Raw genomic sequence first — 20400 nt, 5'->3', positions numbered from 1 at the left:
GGTGATGTTATTGCAATGTCTGTGGTAATTCTTGTCTATGCTTGTGTACTCAGTATACCAAACCTTTAGAGCCAGATCCTAACATCAGTTTTAAATAGCATAACTTCAAAGTCTCCCATTGACATCAATGCATTTACTTGAAACGTGTTTGAGTGTCAAGTTAGACTCTTAATTCAGCTCTTCACGCTCCTAACTAAGCAAGTGTCCAGATTCCTGAGTCTTACTTAAATTGGCTTCCTCTTTGACTTTCCTCCTCCCATGCCATTGATTCAGCAGTCAGATAGCTTAATCAATCACTTGGACTTTATCCACGGATCACAGCCATACATGGCTAAATGAACATAGAGAGAAAAACAAGCGCTGAGGCTGAAATTGACAGGCAGCATTTTGACTCGGCGGGGAAATGATCGGCCCACCTAATTGGCTGTCAGAACGCCGGGCCTCGGGTAGCTGTGGTGACGCCGGGCTGCGCTCTGACAGTTAGGGTTGGAGGCTCATACAGCTCAACATGTTGCTGGCAAAAAGAGGTTGACACTTCCTGCTCTCTGTTACACATATACATAGATTCATACAGCAACATAATTACATAGAGTCCTGCACACCATCCTCAATTGTGTGGTATGGGCGTCACTTACTGAGTCTCCCCTATATGCTGTGTATAGTCTCCTTTCCAATCCATACTATATCAACCTCTGCTCACCTACAGTACTGAAACAGCATCCACCTCCCACTATTCTCTTTATATATATATATATATATATATATATATATATATATATATATATGTTTTAGGGCATTTCAGTTTTATTGGGATAGAGACAGTTGAGATTGACAGGAAGGATTGGTGAGACAGGGGTGGAATGACATTTGAACCGGAGACCCTGCGATTACATGGCCGACGCCTTAGTGTGCTACACCACCAAGCGCCTCAGACCCATGGAGATCTCTAGGGCAGAACAGGAGCTTTTAGGCTCACACTCTCATCATGGCTACAGCTGTACAGCCTAGCGAAGAGGGGATCATGCGTGTACTGTAAGCCCTCCCAGTACTCAAGGTCTGTAGTATTGATTATACATGAGGGGGTCGTCTCTCCACTGAGAGGGAGAACTAGAAACGTCAAGATTGTAGAAGTCAGTAGAAAAGGGGAGCCTCTGTCTCTCTCTATACCCCTTGACTCCACCCCCAATCCCCAGAAGTTGTTCAATGATAGCAGGGTCCTTTTGTGGTCTGTTATACATATTATACATCAAATATGGTTTGTGCAAAAGTCTAATGTAAAGCAGACTCAAAGTAAAGGTAAAGGTGACAACAGAATGGTCTGGGGGAAAGCAGAGGCTCTTCAAAACTCGACTGTATAATGTCGACTCTATAGTGAAGAACAGCGAGAGAGAAAATAATTAAGTAGAGAGAGGTCCTTTTGACGGCACAGCCCTTCATGTCTAGAGGTAGACAGACAGGCAAACAGGCATGCATGCAGCTGGATAGACAGACAGACAGAAAGACAGGCAAACAAACAGACAGACACAAATGCAGATAGGCATACTGGTAAGCATAAGGGGTGTGGCAAGTATTCGAAAACACTTCACACAAACATTTCTTGTTACAGATTTGGGCATTTTACGGATATGAGTATCATCCGATCATTTTCATTTTGCAGTCTTTGTTTATTTCAGCTCAAAGCGCCTAACTTCTGAAACTGTGGTAATATTGTACAATAATAAATTATTATATAACTATTGATCTTTGATTTCGTTAGTTATATATAAACCATGCATGTGTGAAATAACAGGAATAGTAGGCGCTCACTAATATTGGTTCTAACCGACTGGCACAGCTCGACTTGCACACAATGGGCAGCTCCATCATTTAAAGCCTTTAAATCGCACCCCCGGTTACCCTCCGGCACCACCTCCGATCACAAGTATCATCCGGATACGGCAATCAAGTCCTATAAACGTAAGCATGTGCGCTCTTCCCTCTCCCTTCCATGTGAAGTGAATCTGGACCCTGGTGTTGTAGCAGCTCCACCAATCTCTATTACCCCCTGTTGATAGACATGTGTGGACAGCCAGTGATTCACTCTACTGTTTACTCAAACTAGGCCATCCCATCCAGAGGGTCTGGAAATGTACCACATAGCTCTCTGACATCTGCCTGTCCTCGTGATGAAGATAGATACAGTATATGTGTGTGCTGGATTCCACCCTGCTCTGCTTGCAAGCAGTCACATATTTGTGAGCTCCTGTCCACTTCTATTCTCCCTGTGTTTATTTTCTTGACAGAGTATGATGGAAGGTTGAGTGGTTGTGTGTACTAAAGGTGTAGGTATTTCGAAATAAAAAAGACGGACTTGATTTTATGAAGAGGGAGCACATGGACTCCTTTCCCAACCTTGCGGATAGCACCCGAGATAATAGTCCGATTAAAATGTCAATGACTCCGCAATCAGGGAGGCGGAAAGCTGCAATAGGTCAAGCAGATCAGCCTCAATGTTTTGTTTTTTGTTTTGTTTTTTTACATACATTTTAAGCAGGGCATCTAAGTACATCACAAGTAGAAAACTGAAAACAAAGTTTCTCTAGTAGTTGACTGAACTCCCATCGAGCCAACTGGAGGCTGGGAGATGGAAGCCCAGTCGACCGACTGACCAGGGTCAGCTAAACCACAGATTCTCTCAACCAAAAAGCCTGCAGAGGTAACATTTTGACAGTGTGTGCGTGTGTGTGCACGCGTGTATGTGTGTACGTGTGTGCGTGCGTGCGTGTGTGCATGTGCTGAGATAAAATTCGGAGATGTGCGTGCGAGAGTGTGTGCGCAGGTGCATGTGTTGAATGAGGAAATTAGATGTTTGTGTGGGGTGATGGCAGTAGGCCTATTCTGCGGAGGTTCAGGATATATCATCTATTATATTATCATTATCCCAGCCTATCTGAGCACAAAATGAGGAGCCATTATCTATAGATTATTTATGAACCGCCTTCGCTTTCTGAAAAGAAGTCGCCTTTTGTTAATTAGTCACCTATTCATCTAGAAAAGGCAGTTTGAGATTGGGTTTGAAAGCCACTCCAGGCAGAACAGAAAAAGCACCTCATTTTGTTCAAATAACGTTGCTGGAAATGGAGCTAATTGCGAATGTTCTGAAATTCGAAGCTAAACTTTGAATCACATTTGACAAGTGTATAGACAGTTTTTGCTTAAGAGATCTGTCACCATAAGTGTGTTTGAGAATAGACGACATACCTAGATGGTGGTTTTGAGAAGTTGTGTGTGTGTGTGTGTGTGTGTGTGTGTGTGTGTGTGTGTGTGTGTGTGCGTGTGTGTGTGTGTGTGTGTGTGTGTGTGTGTGTGTGTGTGTGCGTGTGCGTGTGTGCGCGCGAGCGCGTGTTTACGTGTCTGTCTGTCTGTGACGGTGTAATTGCAAGGTCAGTGTGTATGAGCAAACAAGACAGGTTTGAGAACAATACACACACACACACACACTCTTGAGTCCCTTCAGGTAGGTTCACTGTGTGTGACAGATTTGCCCCGGGCAGGTGGATGTGAGAAATGTTATTTCCAAGATTGGCACTGGACCTCCAGGCTGCTTGTCCTCAGCTCCTCCACTACCATTTTTATGTAAGGATTTTTTAAATGCCAACAGTTATTTTTTGCTTACATCAACAAACACTTCGTGTGAGTAATCTCGCTGACAGGACAGGTGTTAAGTATTTTCCCCTCCATTAGACACATTAAGGCTGACAGACAGGGCTGTTTTGGGTACGATCTTAAATGGCTGATAGTTAAAGAGACAGCGGGTTTGGGCTCCTCATTGACAATGACAGAGAAGTCGATTTCCCAATGATCTCATCCCTATTTCAAACATGTTAAAAGCACTAGAACCACTTCAGATGATCCAATTATTTCAGAATCCAAATAGTGACTTATGCAGTTTCGTATGCTTTCCCGTAACATTTGTTTTAGTTCTGTAAAGCAAATTAATTTAAAAAATATCTAAACCATATTGGGTCACCATTTGCTTCCACTAAAGAGCACTGCACAACACTAAAACCATGTGCAAATACTGTTTTGGTAATTTGGTATCTAATCTGCCACGACCAACAAAAATGTTCTACTAATTTAGGCAGACAATTATCCATTCCATGTTCAATTACCAATAGCCAAAAAAACACTTATTTGATCATAATGGACACAGTAGCTGTCAGAGATAATCCCTCATACCACCAGTACCTCTCCACTACAAAACATGTGCTTGTGTTCTACAGCGCTTGGACTATCAGGTTGAATTTGGCGCCCACTCTAGGCTTGCTGTGTGGTTAGATTATGATGTCATAGACATTTAAATTAAATAATATGTTTATTGAAGAATTATCGGGGCTTCGATCAGTGCAGAGTCACACTACCTGACATGAGACAATGGTGAGAAACTGATTGGCGAAGACAATTGATATCTTCATCTCATATTCCGCTTCTATACTAAAAGAAACGTTGCTGAATGAAATGACCAGCTGAGTGGTCATCGTAGTGTTGCGCAGCGCTCTTTAGCGGAAGCAAATCAAGGGCCATTGACTGTCAGTACTGTTAAATCAGTATGTTATGGATGCTTATCTAGTGTTAAATCAGTATGTTATGGATGCTTATCTAGCCGAGCAACCATGATGTTGCTGTTGACAGTGATGAAAGTCCCAGCTGCCGACATGCTTTAGAACCGTATAATGTAAGCGGTTATTTGCATTTACACCAGATGTATTTCCCACGTGGCTCAAACAATGTTTTGCTCCCAATTTACATTCTAGTCAAACTGCATTTGAATACTTACATTTCAACATGATTAACATTTACATTACCAACAACCACTGACACAGAAAGACCCCACAACTCAGCACTCACAAAACCGTGGCGGCAAATCACCTCAATATGTTTCCTAACAGCCGATGAAAGACAAGACTATTTACTTATTCATTCATTTATTCATTCATTTGTTTATATTGTATTTCTGTAGCCCTTGGATGCTTTTTTGCAAAACACTAGTTCTGTGTAACGGCCCAAAGGACCATGTCCCACAGCCCCTCCTTGCCACACCTGTTTGGCCATGCCAGCAACAGGCGGAATAGAGTCTTGTGTTGTGTTTGCTACGTTGCCACGCCAGAGGACCAAGGGGACTAAGGCCTTATGATGCAATCAACGCCCTTCTGGAAATAGTGCTGCTGCTCTGTGTCTCGTTAGCAATGCTACGCACACACACACACACACACACACACACACACACACACACACACACACACACACACACACACACACACACACACACACACACACAGGAGGCATAGATGGAGCAAATCCCCCATTTCCTCTGTCATTCACCACAGCATTAAAGAGTGCATCTCCTATTCTCCTACATAATGGACAGAGAACATGCAATAGAAACATCACATCAATTCTCTTTTCATCACATTCAAATGATTCTCTTTGAACATACTAATGTATGCTCAAAGAGAATCATTTGAATGTGCAGAAAAGAGAATTAGCTCCCCACAATAATCAAGCACCTCCATTTAACAAGATGGCAAATCGGCAGCCTCTGTAGTTTGTGAATAGACAAGCTTTTTAAAAAGCATTTTATTCCTAATTTTTACACAGGTAGTGTGTTAATAGTGATCTCATTGAATAGGACATCATTTTACACGGCTTTGTTTGGTAAGACCTTGTAAATGTGTGAGCGTGCGTGTGTTTCAGCGCGTATGTGTGTGTTTGTGTGTGTATATGTATGTGTTGGTGTGTATGTGTATGTGTGTTTGTTTGTGTGTGTATGTGTATATGTATGTGTTTGTGTGTGTATAGATAGATAGATAGATAGATAGACTTTATTTGTCATTGTTACAGTACAGGTACCAAACAACGAAATTTAGGAGGGGAGGCTCCCCTGGTGTTTAAGAAAGGAAAAAGAAACACATTTTGGAAAAAGCATAGATGCATAAAATCACAAAGTGTCACAGTTTGCAGGCTTGAAAATGTACATGTTTGTGCCTCAGCACTAGCTGCCATTACAATCCGTCCGGACTTGTCCTGGGCCCAGAACTTAGGCCTTTTCTGTGTTCAGGGCCTTGACGGCCCTGTGGTAGAAGCTGTCCTTCAGTCTGTTTGTCCTAGCGGCCGGGGTCCTGTACCTCCTGTTCGAGGGCAGCTTGACAAAGTGTTCGTGCCCAGGGTGGGTCGGGTCCTTGGAGATCTTGGAGGCCCTCCTGAGACAGCGTGTTTCGTACAGCTCCTTCAGAGAGGGGAGGGTGGCGCCGGTGATCCCCTGTGCTGTTCTCACGACTCTCTGTAGATCGTTTCTCTCCGCTGCCGTGCAGCTGTGGTACCAGTTGGAGATGCCGAAGGTGAGGATGCTCTCCACTGCGCCGTGGTAGAAGGCCACCAGCATCTCCTGCTTGCTGTGTTGTTTCTTGAGGCATCTCAGGGTGTATAGCCGCTGTTGTGCCCTCTTGATGGTGCCTTTAGTGTTGTCCTTCCAGGCCAGGTCATCCCGTATGATGTGTCCCAGGAAACGGAGGTTTGAGACCATCTCTACGCTCTCTCCGTCGATGAGCAGGGGCAGGATCTCGGACTTTTTCCTCCTGTAGTCTACGATGAGTTCCTGGGTCTTTGACTTGTTTAGCAGCAGGTTGTTTACCTTGCACAGCTTGCTCAATTGCTCTACCTCATCCCTGTACGCCGCCTCGTCCCCCCCCGAGATACATCCCACCACGGTGGTGTCGTCTGCAAACTTTACGATGTAGTTGCTGGGGTGGATGGGGGTGAAGTCGTGGGTGTAGAGGTTGTAGAGGATGGGGCTTAGCACGCAGCCCTGGGGTGACCCAGTGCTGAGGCTGAGGGCTGTGGAGGTGTGGGGGCCCACCCGCACCCTCTGGGGGCGGTTGGTCAGGAAGTCCTTGATCCACGCACATATAGAGTGTGATAGACCCAGGTCTAGTAGTTTGGTCACTAGCCTGTCTGGAAGGATGGTGTTAAAGGCGGAGCTGAAGTCCACGAAGAGCAGTCTCGCGTAGCTGTTTCCCCTCTCCAGGTGGGATAGAGTGGCGTGGAGAGTCGTCGCTATGGCGTCCTCTGTGGACCTGTGGGCTCTGTAGGCGAACTGGTATGGATCCAGGTTGGGCGGGAGGCGTGTGAGTATGTGGGCCCGGACTAGTTTCTCGGACTAGTATGTGTGTATGTGTGTATGTGTATATGTATGTGTTGGTGTGTGCGCTTGTTAAATAAGACCTTCACTGGGGTGGAGGATGATACCAGGCAGCCAAGGACTCTGAGTTTGTCTGTGAATTTGTGCCATGTCAAAACCACCTGGTGTGTTTGGTGTGTGTGCGTGCCTGTGACTTCACATGTGTGCGTGCAACCACATAAAATAATATAGATTATTAAACATAATCCTTCCTAATGTTTCCTGCTATTCTGAATTTGGGGGAGGGGGGGGGGGGGGGTGTTTGCAGACTGCCTGCCAATCACAGCAGGTAGATGGCAGGAGGACTGGGAGACAAAGAGGAGGTTGCAGCCGGGGGACCTCCCTCCTCCTCTCCTCCTCCTCTGTTGGACTAGCGTGGGAGACAGTGGTGCGGTCCTCTGTAAAGGTCTTCATTTGTTTGTTGTTAAGGATTTAATTAGGAAGATGAGAGGAAACAGAACGGGATGCGTGGCTTTGTTCTAATTAGAGAGGAGCTCAGAAATCACTTTGAACCTCAAGGACACCCGGCTATTAGCGCACACATCAAAAATGGATTAAACCTAAGTGTGTGTGTGTGTGTGTGTGTGTGTGTGTGAGTTCGTGTGTGCGTGCGTGCGTGTGTGTGTGTGTGTGTGTGTGTGTGTGTTGCCTCCTTTATTAAATGAATAAAGATGCAGGGTAGTCATCCTTCTCTTGTGTCGAGATGGAGGAGAGAGGGTCCATGCATCCTTAACCTCTCCTTCTGTCTCTTTAAAATCTTTCCTCCTTGAGAGTTTGAAGCCAGCAGTGTCATCCAAGCATGTGCATCTGTTGTCTCAGTAGCGCTGGAGTGTTTTATTGATTACTCAATTCCATAAACATGTGTAATTTGATGGAGACGTTATTAACATTCTCTTCAGTAGTCAAGTGAAGGAAGCTCAGTTACTTTAGTCAGGCCAGCAGGAGTGTGAAAATGATCTGTTCTCATGACATGAGTAGACCCGAGACTCCCTGGAACAGCATGTGACAGAGCCTGTTGGTTTCCCAGACATGAATACTCAGGTCTAGCAGCTAGCAAACAAGGTCACTACAGGTAGCTTATTGTCAACACATTTCATCATTCTTTAATCATGAGGTCAATCAGGCCTGTTTCTATGGATACCCCATCCCCCCCCTGCCGAAGGCAACTTCTTCACGCTAAGGCTTTGACTATGGGGGATGATACAGACTAGAGGCTAGGCATGGTTCAGACTGATATGCACTCACTTCTCAGGTTGAGAACATGGCTTAATTAAATACCAGTTAAAGGAGACAGACGGGAACACAAAAACACAGCATGTTAGGACAAGGGACGTAACACCCCCACCTATGAGAGCAAGCATGGGCTGGCGATGTCAATAAGCCCCCCCCTCACCCACACATCAACATTAACGAGAAAGAGCATCAGCAAATATATTGTGAGAAAAAGGGGAGGGAAACAGAGGGAAGTATATAGGATAAGTATATTGGGATAGCGAGGTTGTTAAAGCTGTACTGGAAGCCTATATGCTGTATATCCCCTCTCTACCATTCGTCCTTAACTAATTAAGTGGGAAAATAATGGGTTTGAAAGACAGAGCCTGGAGGTTTACTCGGCTACTGTACAATCACTCAATCCAATGAAGGGGTCGATGTGGTAATAAGTGAGGTACTGGGGTCACCCAAGGTGTCTGTATTGTGTGGGAGTCTGGCTCTTAGATGGGATGAGAGAGGAAAACATCTTCCCCTCTGTAATGTTCGCTGTCAAAAGCTACAGATAGCGGATGAGTAGTCTTGTTCAGTTTTTCTTTTTCTGTTTTGTATTTTTCCAAAACCTTGGGCAGTAGACTATTACAAAACATATAAGTTGATATTAGTCTGTACGGTATTTGTATAGCGATACAAAGTATAGTAATGTCATTGGCAGGGATTTGGTTTTAATACTGCTCACACTGCATACATTATGAGAACTCTGGTAGCCCAAATCTAAAAGGAATTAGGAGTTTCTGGTCTAATCTCATTGATTTATGAGCAGAAGCCATACATGAATTATTGATTGTTCTTAATAATTTCCTGACTTATTTTAGGAAAATCTCTTTCTATTATTGTTCACCGATGAGCCCTTATTTTACATCGGAGACGACTGTGTTTTGCAATGAGTAACATAATGATAGCATGAACTGACTAGTATATTACTAATATTTTGTCATATCGATGAGCGCATTGATGCAGGAAGCAGAGCTGGAGTGTGTGTAGTACACCCAATGCGTTTTCAGCTCCCTACATCACACACATTCACTACTTGTGGGGTTGTTGGAGGGGAAAGCAGGGAGAAAAACAGTAATGGATGTTTAGTTCGCCTTGCCTTGCACCACAACACAATACCATTCAACAAAGATATAGCAACAAAACAAACAAAGGCAAGTCATGAAGTTACTGTGTAAAGTTGTTCCACAATGATGGAGTCCCCCCCCCCCATCCCCTCCATCCCATCCTCCTGTCCCCCTCCTCCCTATCTCCCAGGGTTCCCTGATTATGGGTTCTATTCCGGGGCCAGTGACCAGCGGGGGGCGCTCTGCTCCTCCTTTGCGGACTATGGCTCCTTGGGGCCCCAGGCTGCTCAGATGCTGCACAGTGAGCATGCCCCCTCCGCCTGCAACTCCCCCCTCCAGCACCTGCACAGCCCGGACCCCTTTAAGAGCCCAGGTGTGTACCCGCCTCTCCTTTCCTTTAAATCAATGATGCCATTCAGCCAAGCTCCTCTAGCTCATTCATCAGGAGGTTGTTGAGAGGTAGAGGAAATATGGGGTGGGGTTTTGGAAGACAGAGAGTTGACTGATAGCAGAGTGTGTATGGTGCACTGTGCGGTGTAGCAGTACTCTGGCGGTTCAACCTGGCATGCACTGCATGCTTTTAATAGCACTGCTATTGGAAATTAAGTGGGTTCATTTTTCTGTCATGGCCTGGATGTTTGACGTATCTGTGTACCAGTGTATCAGTCTGCTCATGCGCTCCACTGGGTAGTGAGGGACACCGGTCTGTAAAAGTAAATCACGCTTCAATCCCTCACATAAACGTTTTACATAGTAAAGGTTTACAGTAGCACTCTAGCAAAGACTTAGAGTCTACTTTGGAGACCATACCACATGCATGGTGTGGCAATTGAATTTTTCCTTGCTATTTTAAAGTGCAGAAACTGACCAATATTTAAAGCAAGTTGTTAGTATCTTCTTTAAGGATATTGAAAAGGTTCATATTATCCCCCCCCAAAAAACTTCAAATATTGATCTCCATCCTTGCTTTCAATTGTACCTTTTTTGTTTGAGGCGACGAAACATAATTGGCGTGACCACACATGGGAAATACATTTATATATGATTAACCTACTCATGGTTATAAATATGAAAGACATAACCTAGATGAGCAACTCCTGTTTTGTATGAGATAACCCTAACCCTATTGTGATTGAGGCCATCTAGGCTGATCAATTGAGCTTATATAGACTTGAACCTTGTCATACATTTTGCTTCATTCTGCTGACAAATAGAAGACAAGTGGCATAAATAAGTTGAGTAAAGATGTCCTTGAAACCAATCAGATAGGGGCTTAATCATCTTATTTTATAGATTTTTTTCCTCCATCTTTTAAATGCAATTAACTACAGTCATAGCAGAAAGTTCCCCTCTTCGTTGTTGATAAAGAATAGCTCTCTCCTCCACATATTGACTTCGCATGAAAACAAAAGAGGTTGTTGTGTATCTATTAGAAAGCCGCCTTCCTCTAAATGTTGCCTGTGGGCAAATGTCTGCAGTCAATTCCATTGTCTTACCTTGACTAAGATGAACAGTGTTTCAAGTTATATGTTGTGAAATGGAAAGCTGTTCATTTGAGCCCCTCATGCGCAGAGAGCATGAATGATTTAGCCTTTAGAAACACATACAGGACCTTAGTTTCTCTTTCTCTACTCCTGTGGCGCTTAAAAGCCTCACTGATACAGCGAGAGTGGAAAGTGCTGTGAGACATTATTGCAATGAGGAGGTGATTGTGACCCTTCTTTTGAAATCACCAATAGTGCAAAACTATAAATGTGAGCATGCAGCAAACGTACAGTACAATCTTGTCTCCTTCTGAAGACTCGCACAGATATTCTTGCAGTATAAATCGGCCTCAAGTCATGTTTAGCTATTAGAGTGGGTGACAGAAGCAGTGTAGCCTGTGGATTAAATACCATAAATCCTGTTGAACATGGAGAGGAGGAGGGGGGATGTGAGGTTCAGCGGAGTCCACCAATTATGTGGAATATTGCCGGCTGTATAAACAGAGAGAGAGTTTGTATTTGCTTAAAACAGTCTTATTAGGACTGCAGCCCTCAGATAAGAATAATGTGCACAATGTGCAACAGTGCGGACATGCTAGATGGTGCATGATACTAACCAGCACTGTCACTATATAAAATAACATGTAATTACCCTGGTGTAAGTTTTTAAATCATTAAGAGCTTTTGCTTTCTTTCTTTTTAATCGCAGATAGGACACTGTACGTTTTGGCAGTTATTAACCAGCTGAAGTGTGCGTGCGTGCGTGGTCGTGAGCCATGCACGCCATAGTGCAAGAAACACCATAAGCCATCATTTAAGGACTCATTTATTTATGGTGATACAGATGTCGAATCAGCAGAACCTCGTTTTGAAACAGAAACTGAAACTGTGTCGTGAACGTGTTTGTTCAAATTCCCAGCCAGTCTCTGTCTCTTTCCTAAGCTGGGTTTCATAATTTTAGAGTCTTCACATCGAGCACATAAACAGACATCCCTTTCAGTTAACATCAGCACCAAACTTAAAGCTTCCGGCCTCAGTAGAGGCCGATTTAATATTCAGTTTATTAATGAGTGTGTCACTAAGTGGTGTACGTGGTGAAAAATGAGCAGACCTCAGCATGGGTGCTGGAAGTTCCCATGGTTTTTAATTTAATGTATGCTCTTGCTTTTATTTATTTTAATTTGTCTTTTCAACACACTGAAGCAGAGGGGTCATCTGGAGCTGACGGCAGTGACGGCTCAAGTGGTCGAGAACAATTAATAAATTTCAGATCCCCACCTGAGGGTTTCTCTCTCTTTCTTTCTTTCCTCCCCTCCCTTTCCCCTTTCTTACTCCCTCATTTCTTAATTGGCAGTATTATTGGTCTGGGATTTCTCCTAGACGTGTTCTACTTTTTAAAAAGACAGTCTGTCTGACTCTCTCGCCTGTCTGACTCTTGCTCGCTTTAGACATAGTTTACCCTCCAAATACTCAGACAAGGTTGTCTAGTTTGTTTTGCAGACTTTGGTTATAATGTCTGTCCACTCCCCTCCTCACCTAACTCTCATACAGACACACACACACACACACACACACACACACACACACACACACACACACACACACACACAGTGAGATGTAGAGGGGGTGGTGGGCTCCGTCTTTCTACTCTTTAATATGTGGGTGTCTCTGAGGAGTAAATATGACTCAATGATGCAGTCTTTTAGCACACATTACCCTGGACACCATGTGTAATTTCCTGGCTGTCAGGCACCAACTAGGCCTGATACCCCTGACACTGAGAAGAAGATAATCACCATCTTATCTTTAAAGGATGAGTCAAGAGAGAGAGAGAGGTGGGGGGGTGGGCCTCTCCTAGCGACAGGTGTTGATTAGATTGGGGGTGTTGTGCCGAAACCCCATGTGCAATTTACCAGAGGGATTCATGAACTGGCAGTCATATTTTACGCAGGTGGACATGCGAGGTAGAGGGATCTATAAAAGAGGTTATGATAAGGAGAGGGGGGACCCAAAGAACTGACTCACTTTTCTCCCATTCTGTTGTTATGATCCCCGGAACTAGAGATCAGCTCCTTCAGTAGTGGAGAAAATAATCGTATCTTCCATTTCATAAAGAAGTTTTCTGCATTGTCCTAACTCTTTGCTCCTGTTTAGTTTGCATGGAATGTGAATGCTTCTGTATTATGACATGATTATACGTAGACACGCAACGTAGTTCGTGCATGAGCATCCAAGATACAATATTGTTTCGGAACATGGTGAAATGAGCACTGTAGTGTGTAGTTTTAGTGTCAGACGGCTTGCCGTATACAGTGGGGGAAATAAGTATTGAACACATCAACATTTTGTCCAGTAGGCCTAATGTATTTCCAATGAGCCTATTCAAGTGAAATTTGCACCAGACTTTGGTATTTACTCAAACAATCCAGACAAATAATCTAAACATTCCAACAAGTCCATATGTAAATAAAGTTATTTGTAGTAAAGTGGAATGAAACAGGAAAAAAGTATTGAACACCAAAGTCTGGTGCAAATTTCACTTGAATAGGCTCATTGGAAATACATACTTACTGGACAAAATGTTGATGTGTTCAATACTTATTTCCCCCACTGTATGTATACATTTGGTGTATATGTCTATATCTCACTCCAAACATCGCAAATTGAAAACAAATCATTCATTTAAATTATTTAATTATATATTTTAACCCCCCCACCCCCTGCAAAAAAAAGAGTTAACTTTCTGTCTTCCTTTTCTGACGTCATGATATGTAGGGCTTTGGGGAATGCAAATGTATGGTACTGTGCATGCCACATGCCACTCTCAATAGCTGCTCAAAAGCTGGTGTTCAATAGCTGCTCTGCTTCCCCTCCAGGCACCAACCCACCGCGACCTGGTGCCTTCCCCGGCACCAACAGTCCAGGCCCAGTGGCTGAACTCTATGGTAACGCCAGCCAGGACTCTGGCGTGGGCAACTACATCAGTGCTGCTAGTCCTCAGCCTGGCTCTGGCTTCGGGCACAGCATGGCTGTAAGTATGCACTTCCTCCACCTCCACCTCCACCTCCTCAACCTCATCCTCTATTTCTCCTTCACCTCCTTTTTGAACCCCCCCCCCACTCCCCCCTTCATCTTATCTTCTTCTCTCAATCATCCTTCTGATTCACTCTTTCTCTGTCCATTTCAATGCATTGGCATATGAGGGGGAAAAAATAGATTTTACCGTTTAGATTTAGAATCTCTCTTTTTTTTTCTTTTTTTATAAGAGAGACCTGGCCAAAATGGCAGCACACACTGAACTGTGCACATACAGTAAACACACATAACAAAATGTCAGCACACAATTCTGTAGGTAAAAGTGAAACAGAAATATGCTGCGTAATACCAGCGCTTTGTAAAGTCGAATACTTTGTATGTTTTTTCCTGGGAATTGTTGGCTATATCCAGCACTGTGCATGAAGTAATGCGTATCACATTTGATAGTGCCAGTGCAGTGTCAATAGAAACAGATGTATCCCTTTTTTTTTCCCAAGACACTTTCACTATTTCGGAGAATCAAGAGAGATCTTAAGGCAATCTCTTCACTCTAACTGCACCACTTGAATCAGACATCTATTCAGACACTCGGTGCGCCTAGTGTCACTGTGCCTGGTTTCTATACCTTTAGTATTTGCAGTAAGCAACAACAAAAAAAAAAGTGGTGAAATGCAGTGTGAATGTTTGCCATTCTACGTAAATGCCAAATAAGGTCTGAGTGCCAGACAGGTAGCCTGCCCCTATGGTGTTGTGTTTCATTGCCAGCATTTTTCCATCTCCTCTTTCACACATCCCTCTCTCTCTCAGTCAGCTCCAGTATAACCAACTGTGAACTCGGCCCGCCCGTCATCACCTCTCTGATGTGTCAGTGTGCTTTTGTTCATGCGCCAACCAGGTCAATAATCACCCAATTAGATGTTTTCTCTGTATTTAGTTTCACTTTAACAATGGTCATGATTGGGGTCATTTTCTTTTTTACAAACAAGGAATTCCAGGGCCAGCCTTTGAAAGGGTCTCTCAGTTCAGAGTGCAAAATGTTAATCAATAAGACAATGATAGACTGTGAACATGTGTCTTAGTCATATTTCTCAATACCTTTGAAGCTACTGACATTCATTATCCACATTCCTTTAGTTTGGAACCTTGTGAGGAGTGTATTGATAATGTGAGCAGACTGTGAAAAGGAATGATAAGTAACGAAAGGCCAGTCCACTGCCACAGTGAGAATGAATACCTCTTGCCTTGTTTGAACTCCTGTCTAAAACCCAAACCTCTAAACTGAATAAGGCCTTGTGTGTGTTTGGGTCACTGTTCATTGTGCCTTGCACACACACCTCAAATTCATTCTCTGGACAACTTTGATTCCTACCAATGCATTCCTAGCATGTTACAGTAATTGAAAGTGAATCATATTGGCTCTCAGAACAGATGGGTCATTCATTAACTGTAGAACTATCCTGCAATTGGAATGTCACCTTCTGCTTGACTTTCAAAGACAGTTTGTTTCAACCTCAATAAAAATAAATGTAGGTTGGGGAGATTGCTCCTCTATATTTCAGAAATGACAGGCACCACTGGAACTCAGAATCCCCTCCTCAGAAATATTTGATGCTGTTGCTATATATGGCCCTCCTAACCTACATTTGAATTAAATTGCTGTGAACTTTATATTTAAGTTTCAACATCTATTGAATATCAGTGTTTAAAGTTTATATATGTGTGGTGGTCATTGATGCCCATTGTACAGTGGTTGTGTTCCAGTGCAGGCATACAGTATGGTAATTTGTACAATATAGTTAATGTGACCTCAGTGGCATTTTGTCCTTCTGCTTAACCATGATCAAATCACTGACACATCATTGAGGGTCACACTAGATTTGTTATCAAGTGCCAAATATATGACTTGGTGAAAACACCTTTCTCTTTTTTGGAACATTGGCTATTAAAAGTTAACATGGATTGGGGGTGACAATACATTCAGAGAAGTACTTCCATTTGCATCTTTGTATCATTTCTGAAGTTGTTCTTTTGCATGTCTTGTTATTCTGGTGATTTGATTAAAATATGTTAGCATGAATGTGATAACTTGCTTTAGAATTCTACTGACCCTGCAGTATTTGCAAAACCCTGTTGAGGAAAAAAAGGAGTCTTTGCTAACAGTATTTGTCTAGAGCAAATTATTTTAAAAAAATGCTCAGCATGGATACATTTTTATGGTGATTGCTGTATTCACAAGCTTTAAAAAACACCACAGTTCACAACACGCAGAACTGGTCACGACCTAGCCCTGTAACGAGCCAATGAAGGCTCTTCTCTCTCGTGCAGCAACATTTAATTGGCTCAAATGACTGCTACTTGTTGAAAATGATTACATTTCATATTAATTATTTATTTCAGTTTCACCTGGACACTGAACATTGATCAAAGATGTTAAATATAAAAGATCTTGGATGGGTTTCAATAATATTGAATATTGATATTATCATAGTAACTGGCCCATGACATGACTAAGAAATAGTTTGATTTCATGAATGCTGTCGATAAAGAGTCCTGTTTTCTGGGACACATACAGGTCGACATGCTCCACAAGAAGCCTGAGACCCACCCCATAGTGGCTATTCACCACAATCAAACCTACTGTAAAGAACCACATTGGTGCCTAAATGCTGCGCCTGACTTGAGAAAAAATGATTCCAATTTCCATTCATGTTAGCAGCTACATCCTATGAATAAAATATACTCAACAGTAATAGTTTTCTTTTTTTAAACATTTCTCTGAAATGCATACTGACAAAAAGTACTAACTGTGCACTTCTAGGGACCGTTGATTGCGACAGCTTTTACAAATGGATACCATTGAAACCTAACAAGTGGTTGGTTGCCATCTCATTTGAGGTATTACAGTATGTGCCATTTCTATAATGTTCTAGTCTTTTTCTACTATATAACAACCCATCTCTCCCATTGTAGTTTTCTTGAGTTGTTTCATTTCCTGTTTCCTTCCTCCGTAATGCTAATGTCCTCTTCCTCAAACTCATGACAAAACTTTTCACAGGGTTTAGTGGAGACAGTCATAGTTTGTGCTTTATGTCAAATATGACACTATTTGAATTAATAGAATTATGAAACCCTTTGTAAAGTTAAGGTCGGTATCATATTCCATAGTAAAACAAATGGTGTGACGGTGAAATGCTCATTTCTAATTATATTTTTTTCTATGTCCCTGCCCCTTGTCTCATCCCTCTTACTGCAACTTAGTTACCCCATTTCTAGAGTACTGTACGCATGTGTTCTGTATGAAGCTCTAGCCTGCAAATGAGACGTGTATTTGGTTTATTTATGCAAACTCCTCTGTTGCTTCCCCCACTGTTGCTTTCTCTCATGTTTGCCAATGAGGATTTACATTGGAATTCAGCAATCACCCAAATCAGTCCTCGTTCATGTGGTTAACATTGGCTTTGCCAGGAACAGATTAGATAGATTGTTCACTATTCAGCTGAGGTAGCTTTTGTGGGAGGAACTGGAGCTGTGCACTGGTTCACCCCCCAGGAACCTTCCACACCTGAGGTCACAGCACCTCCACCCTCCCCAGTCCAGTCCTCTTCACCTCCATGTTGGATAGGGTCTCCAATACTTCAACTGGAATGTGTGAATGCTATCTGCATCTGTGTATACTGTGTGTTAGCATGTACAGTATGAGAGTGAGAAAGAAAGAGAGAGAGTCTGTGTGAGCAGGAGAAAGTGACAGCTTGTGTATACATGTCTATATAGTGAGACTACTTGCTTCAGGGCAGTGTCATAGTTACTATAGAACTAGAGTTGCCCAACAGCAACACCACTCTCCCCCCCCCCCCGCCTTTTCACAAACCCTCATAGCTATTAGTCTGTTAGGAGCAGTGTTGAAGTAGAATGAAAAAGGTGGTTTTTAGGTACTCATTTTGATTAGGTACCGTTACTCAAGTGGTCGAAAAATCTGAAATGCTGGTGTGTGACTGAATGGTGTCACTTTGGCCTTGTCATTGCTCCAGTGCCAGTGTCAAACTAGTTACAATACCACAGGTTCCAAATGACTCATCTCGTCCACACTGCTCTTCTCTCCCTGGTATCTCTTTGCCAAGCAACTGTTGCTGTAAATGAGATGGACAGTAATTGGACCCTATGTACTGTAGTTGGCATAGTGGTTCTGTATGCATGCACTGTTTTTATTTTTATTTTTATTTATTTTTAACAGTGAAGAGTTATAGCAGGCAGTGATGTAGCATTATGTTGGCCATGTGCGTTGCTCTAGATTCCGATTTCATATTTTCACTTGGTCCAAACAGTGGGTGGACATTGTGTGAGCAGAGCTCTTTTAAGTCAAGGATACTGACAGTTCAAATGGGCTGCTAGTATGTCTTCAAATATTAGACAGGGCCATCTACAGTCGCATCATTCCAGCCATCAGAGAAAGCAACAGAATGAAGCACAGTTGTCTGTAAACCTGTTTATTGTTTCTTTAGTTTTTTTTTTTTACTAACCGCTCATCTCACCTGTAGATGACTTGCTTGTCAAGCTATATCCAAGCAAGCCAGTGTGTGCTTGTGCCAGAAAACCATAGAACTGAGACACTCTTCCTGTTTACAGCCCACCTTGGAATGTAGTGGCATTCGCAGACATTCTACAAAGTAATCACTTATTGATACTCTTGGCTATACATTTCTCTGGCGCTAGTACACTGGCTCACTTGGACATGGGGTGATAGTGTATAAGCGGCACTATTGAGCGCTATTGCTATTCTCTGTGCATGCTGTGTATACACTAACACTGGGAGTGATGCTCAAGCCTGCTGCCTCATAAGCCTTGTGTGGTACAGTGTCAGTGGCTCTGCCACCTGCTATGTTGTGTCTGAACTGAGATCTTATTGCCTGGCCATCCACTACTCTGGGAAAAGGAGATATTTATACAAAAGGTTCTACCTAGAACAAAAAAAGAGTGCTCCTGCTGTCCCTGTGGGAGACCCCTTTGAACCCATCTTCAGAGAGAGGGTACTACATAGGCTCTAAAAACGTTATTCTATAAAGACAGCCGAAGGACCCTTTTGGAACACTCTAAGGGCTATATTTCAACAGTAAGAAAAACAGTCTTGGCGCAGGGCAGGGGTGGTAGCGATATGGGCTGTGTCTGAAATATTAGTGCTATTTTCAAGGCCAGAATCTTTCAGCCCACCTAAGGCACTTTACCTGCTCATCGTCATGAATATGCTTCTATTACCACTACTCTGCCCACCTGAGCGCAGGCGATATAGTGCTTCAGTGCTGTGGTATTTTCACCAGTTAGCGGCGACACACATTTCCAACATGCCTGCATTGGGACTTGCGTCCATTTTGCACCGGCTGAAAATAGAGCCCTCTGAGTGTACACAGGGACCATAGCTTTCTCCCCCACAAGGTTAGGGTTGAAATGAGAAGCAGTTTAATTTGGTTTAGTACCCTTCAACTTTAGCTTTAAACAGTTCCACCCTCTGTAAAATTGCCAGTAGTGTTGCTATCAATCAAGTTTGACGTATTACTGGACAGAACATGCGGAAATTGAAATGAAGTGATGCTTCAGAAATCCAACTGCATGAAGAGCGTAAGACACATAAGAACATATAGGCTGTTGAAAATCTCTCAGACACAACATATTGTATCTATGCCATGGAGATTGAGGGGGAAGAGCTTTTGATGTTAACTGGCCCTTGAATGTGTTTGTTTCTGATTTCAGCAGAGTATTTCAGGAGGCCCGGGGAAGACAGGCCGGAGTTTCTAACTGCTTCTGTGTACAGGTGATGCCATCCAACGCCAAGCACTACAGCATCAACCCAGAGAAGGAGAGTGGAGGTGGCACCATGTAAAGAACAAAAGAAAAATGTCAGAAAAATCATCTCAGAAAAAGATACAACGATCTGCTGTACTATAATCAAAACCTGGCTTTCAGATACTTTATATCCAGCTGTAACCCATGACCTTTCTGTAGGATTTTTAAGAAAAAGAAAATTACATTATCATTTTCCTTATTTTAATAGTTTATTTTCTTAGTTTCTGTGTAGCCTTTGAATTAATCACAGACGATTAATTCTAGTTAATCTAAACTTGGTATTCATTATTTGTGTATGTGTTGTACTCCCTGAAAAGAGTAACTATGTATGCAGTATGTAAACTGGCTTATTTCTGTTTATTACTGGGGGGGGGGGGTATTCCGTTTTTGGAGATTACTATGTTGCAATGGTTATTTGTTTTTGGGTTTTTTTGGTAATGAAAACATCTTCAGGCATAAGTTTGCACACACAAGACAACTGATATTAACTAGTGAGGCT

General features: G+C 42.9%; 1 protein-coding gene across 7 annotated transcripts in view; it reads left to right on the top strand.

Moving 5' to 3' along the window:
• The window catches only part of msi2b (musashi RNA-binding protein 2b), a gene marked incomplete at its 3' end in the record, with an annotated part of 208271 nt that extends 188418 nt beyond the window's left edge, over nucleotides 1-19853 (top strand). For 3 of the 7 annotated variants that reach the window (XM_080525246.1, XM_080525240.1, XM_080525245.1), the window contains exons 12-14: nucleotides 9737-9919; nucleotides 13862-14061; nucleotides 16885-16926. In XM_080525246.1, coding sequence (XP_080381372.1) covers nucleotides 9737-9919; nucleotides 13862-14061; nucleotides 16885-16926 — 425 coding nt within the window. Of the gene's footprint in view, nucleotides 1-9736; nucleotides 9924-13861; nucleotides 14062-16884; nucleotides 16927-19808 lie in introns of those variants that run through there. The other 4 variants (XM_080525243.1, XM_080525241.1, XM_080525244.1 and 1 more) reach the window with 4 other exon arrangements.
• Between the last annotated feature and the right edge of the window lie 547 nt (nucleotides 19854-20400).

The sequence above is a fragment of the Nansenia antarctica genome (genome assembly GCF_963989245.1).
Source record: "Nansenia antarctica genome assembly, chromosome: 3".
Classification (NCBI taxonomy): Eukaryota; Metazoa; Chordata; class Actinopteri; order Argentiniformes; family Microstomatidae; genus Nansenia; species Nansenia antarctica.
Note: the sequence above shows the minus strand (reverse complement) of the source record. Positions and strands in the feature narration are given on the sequence as shown.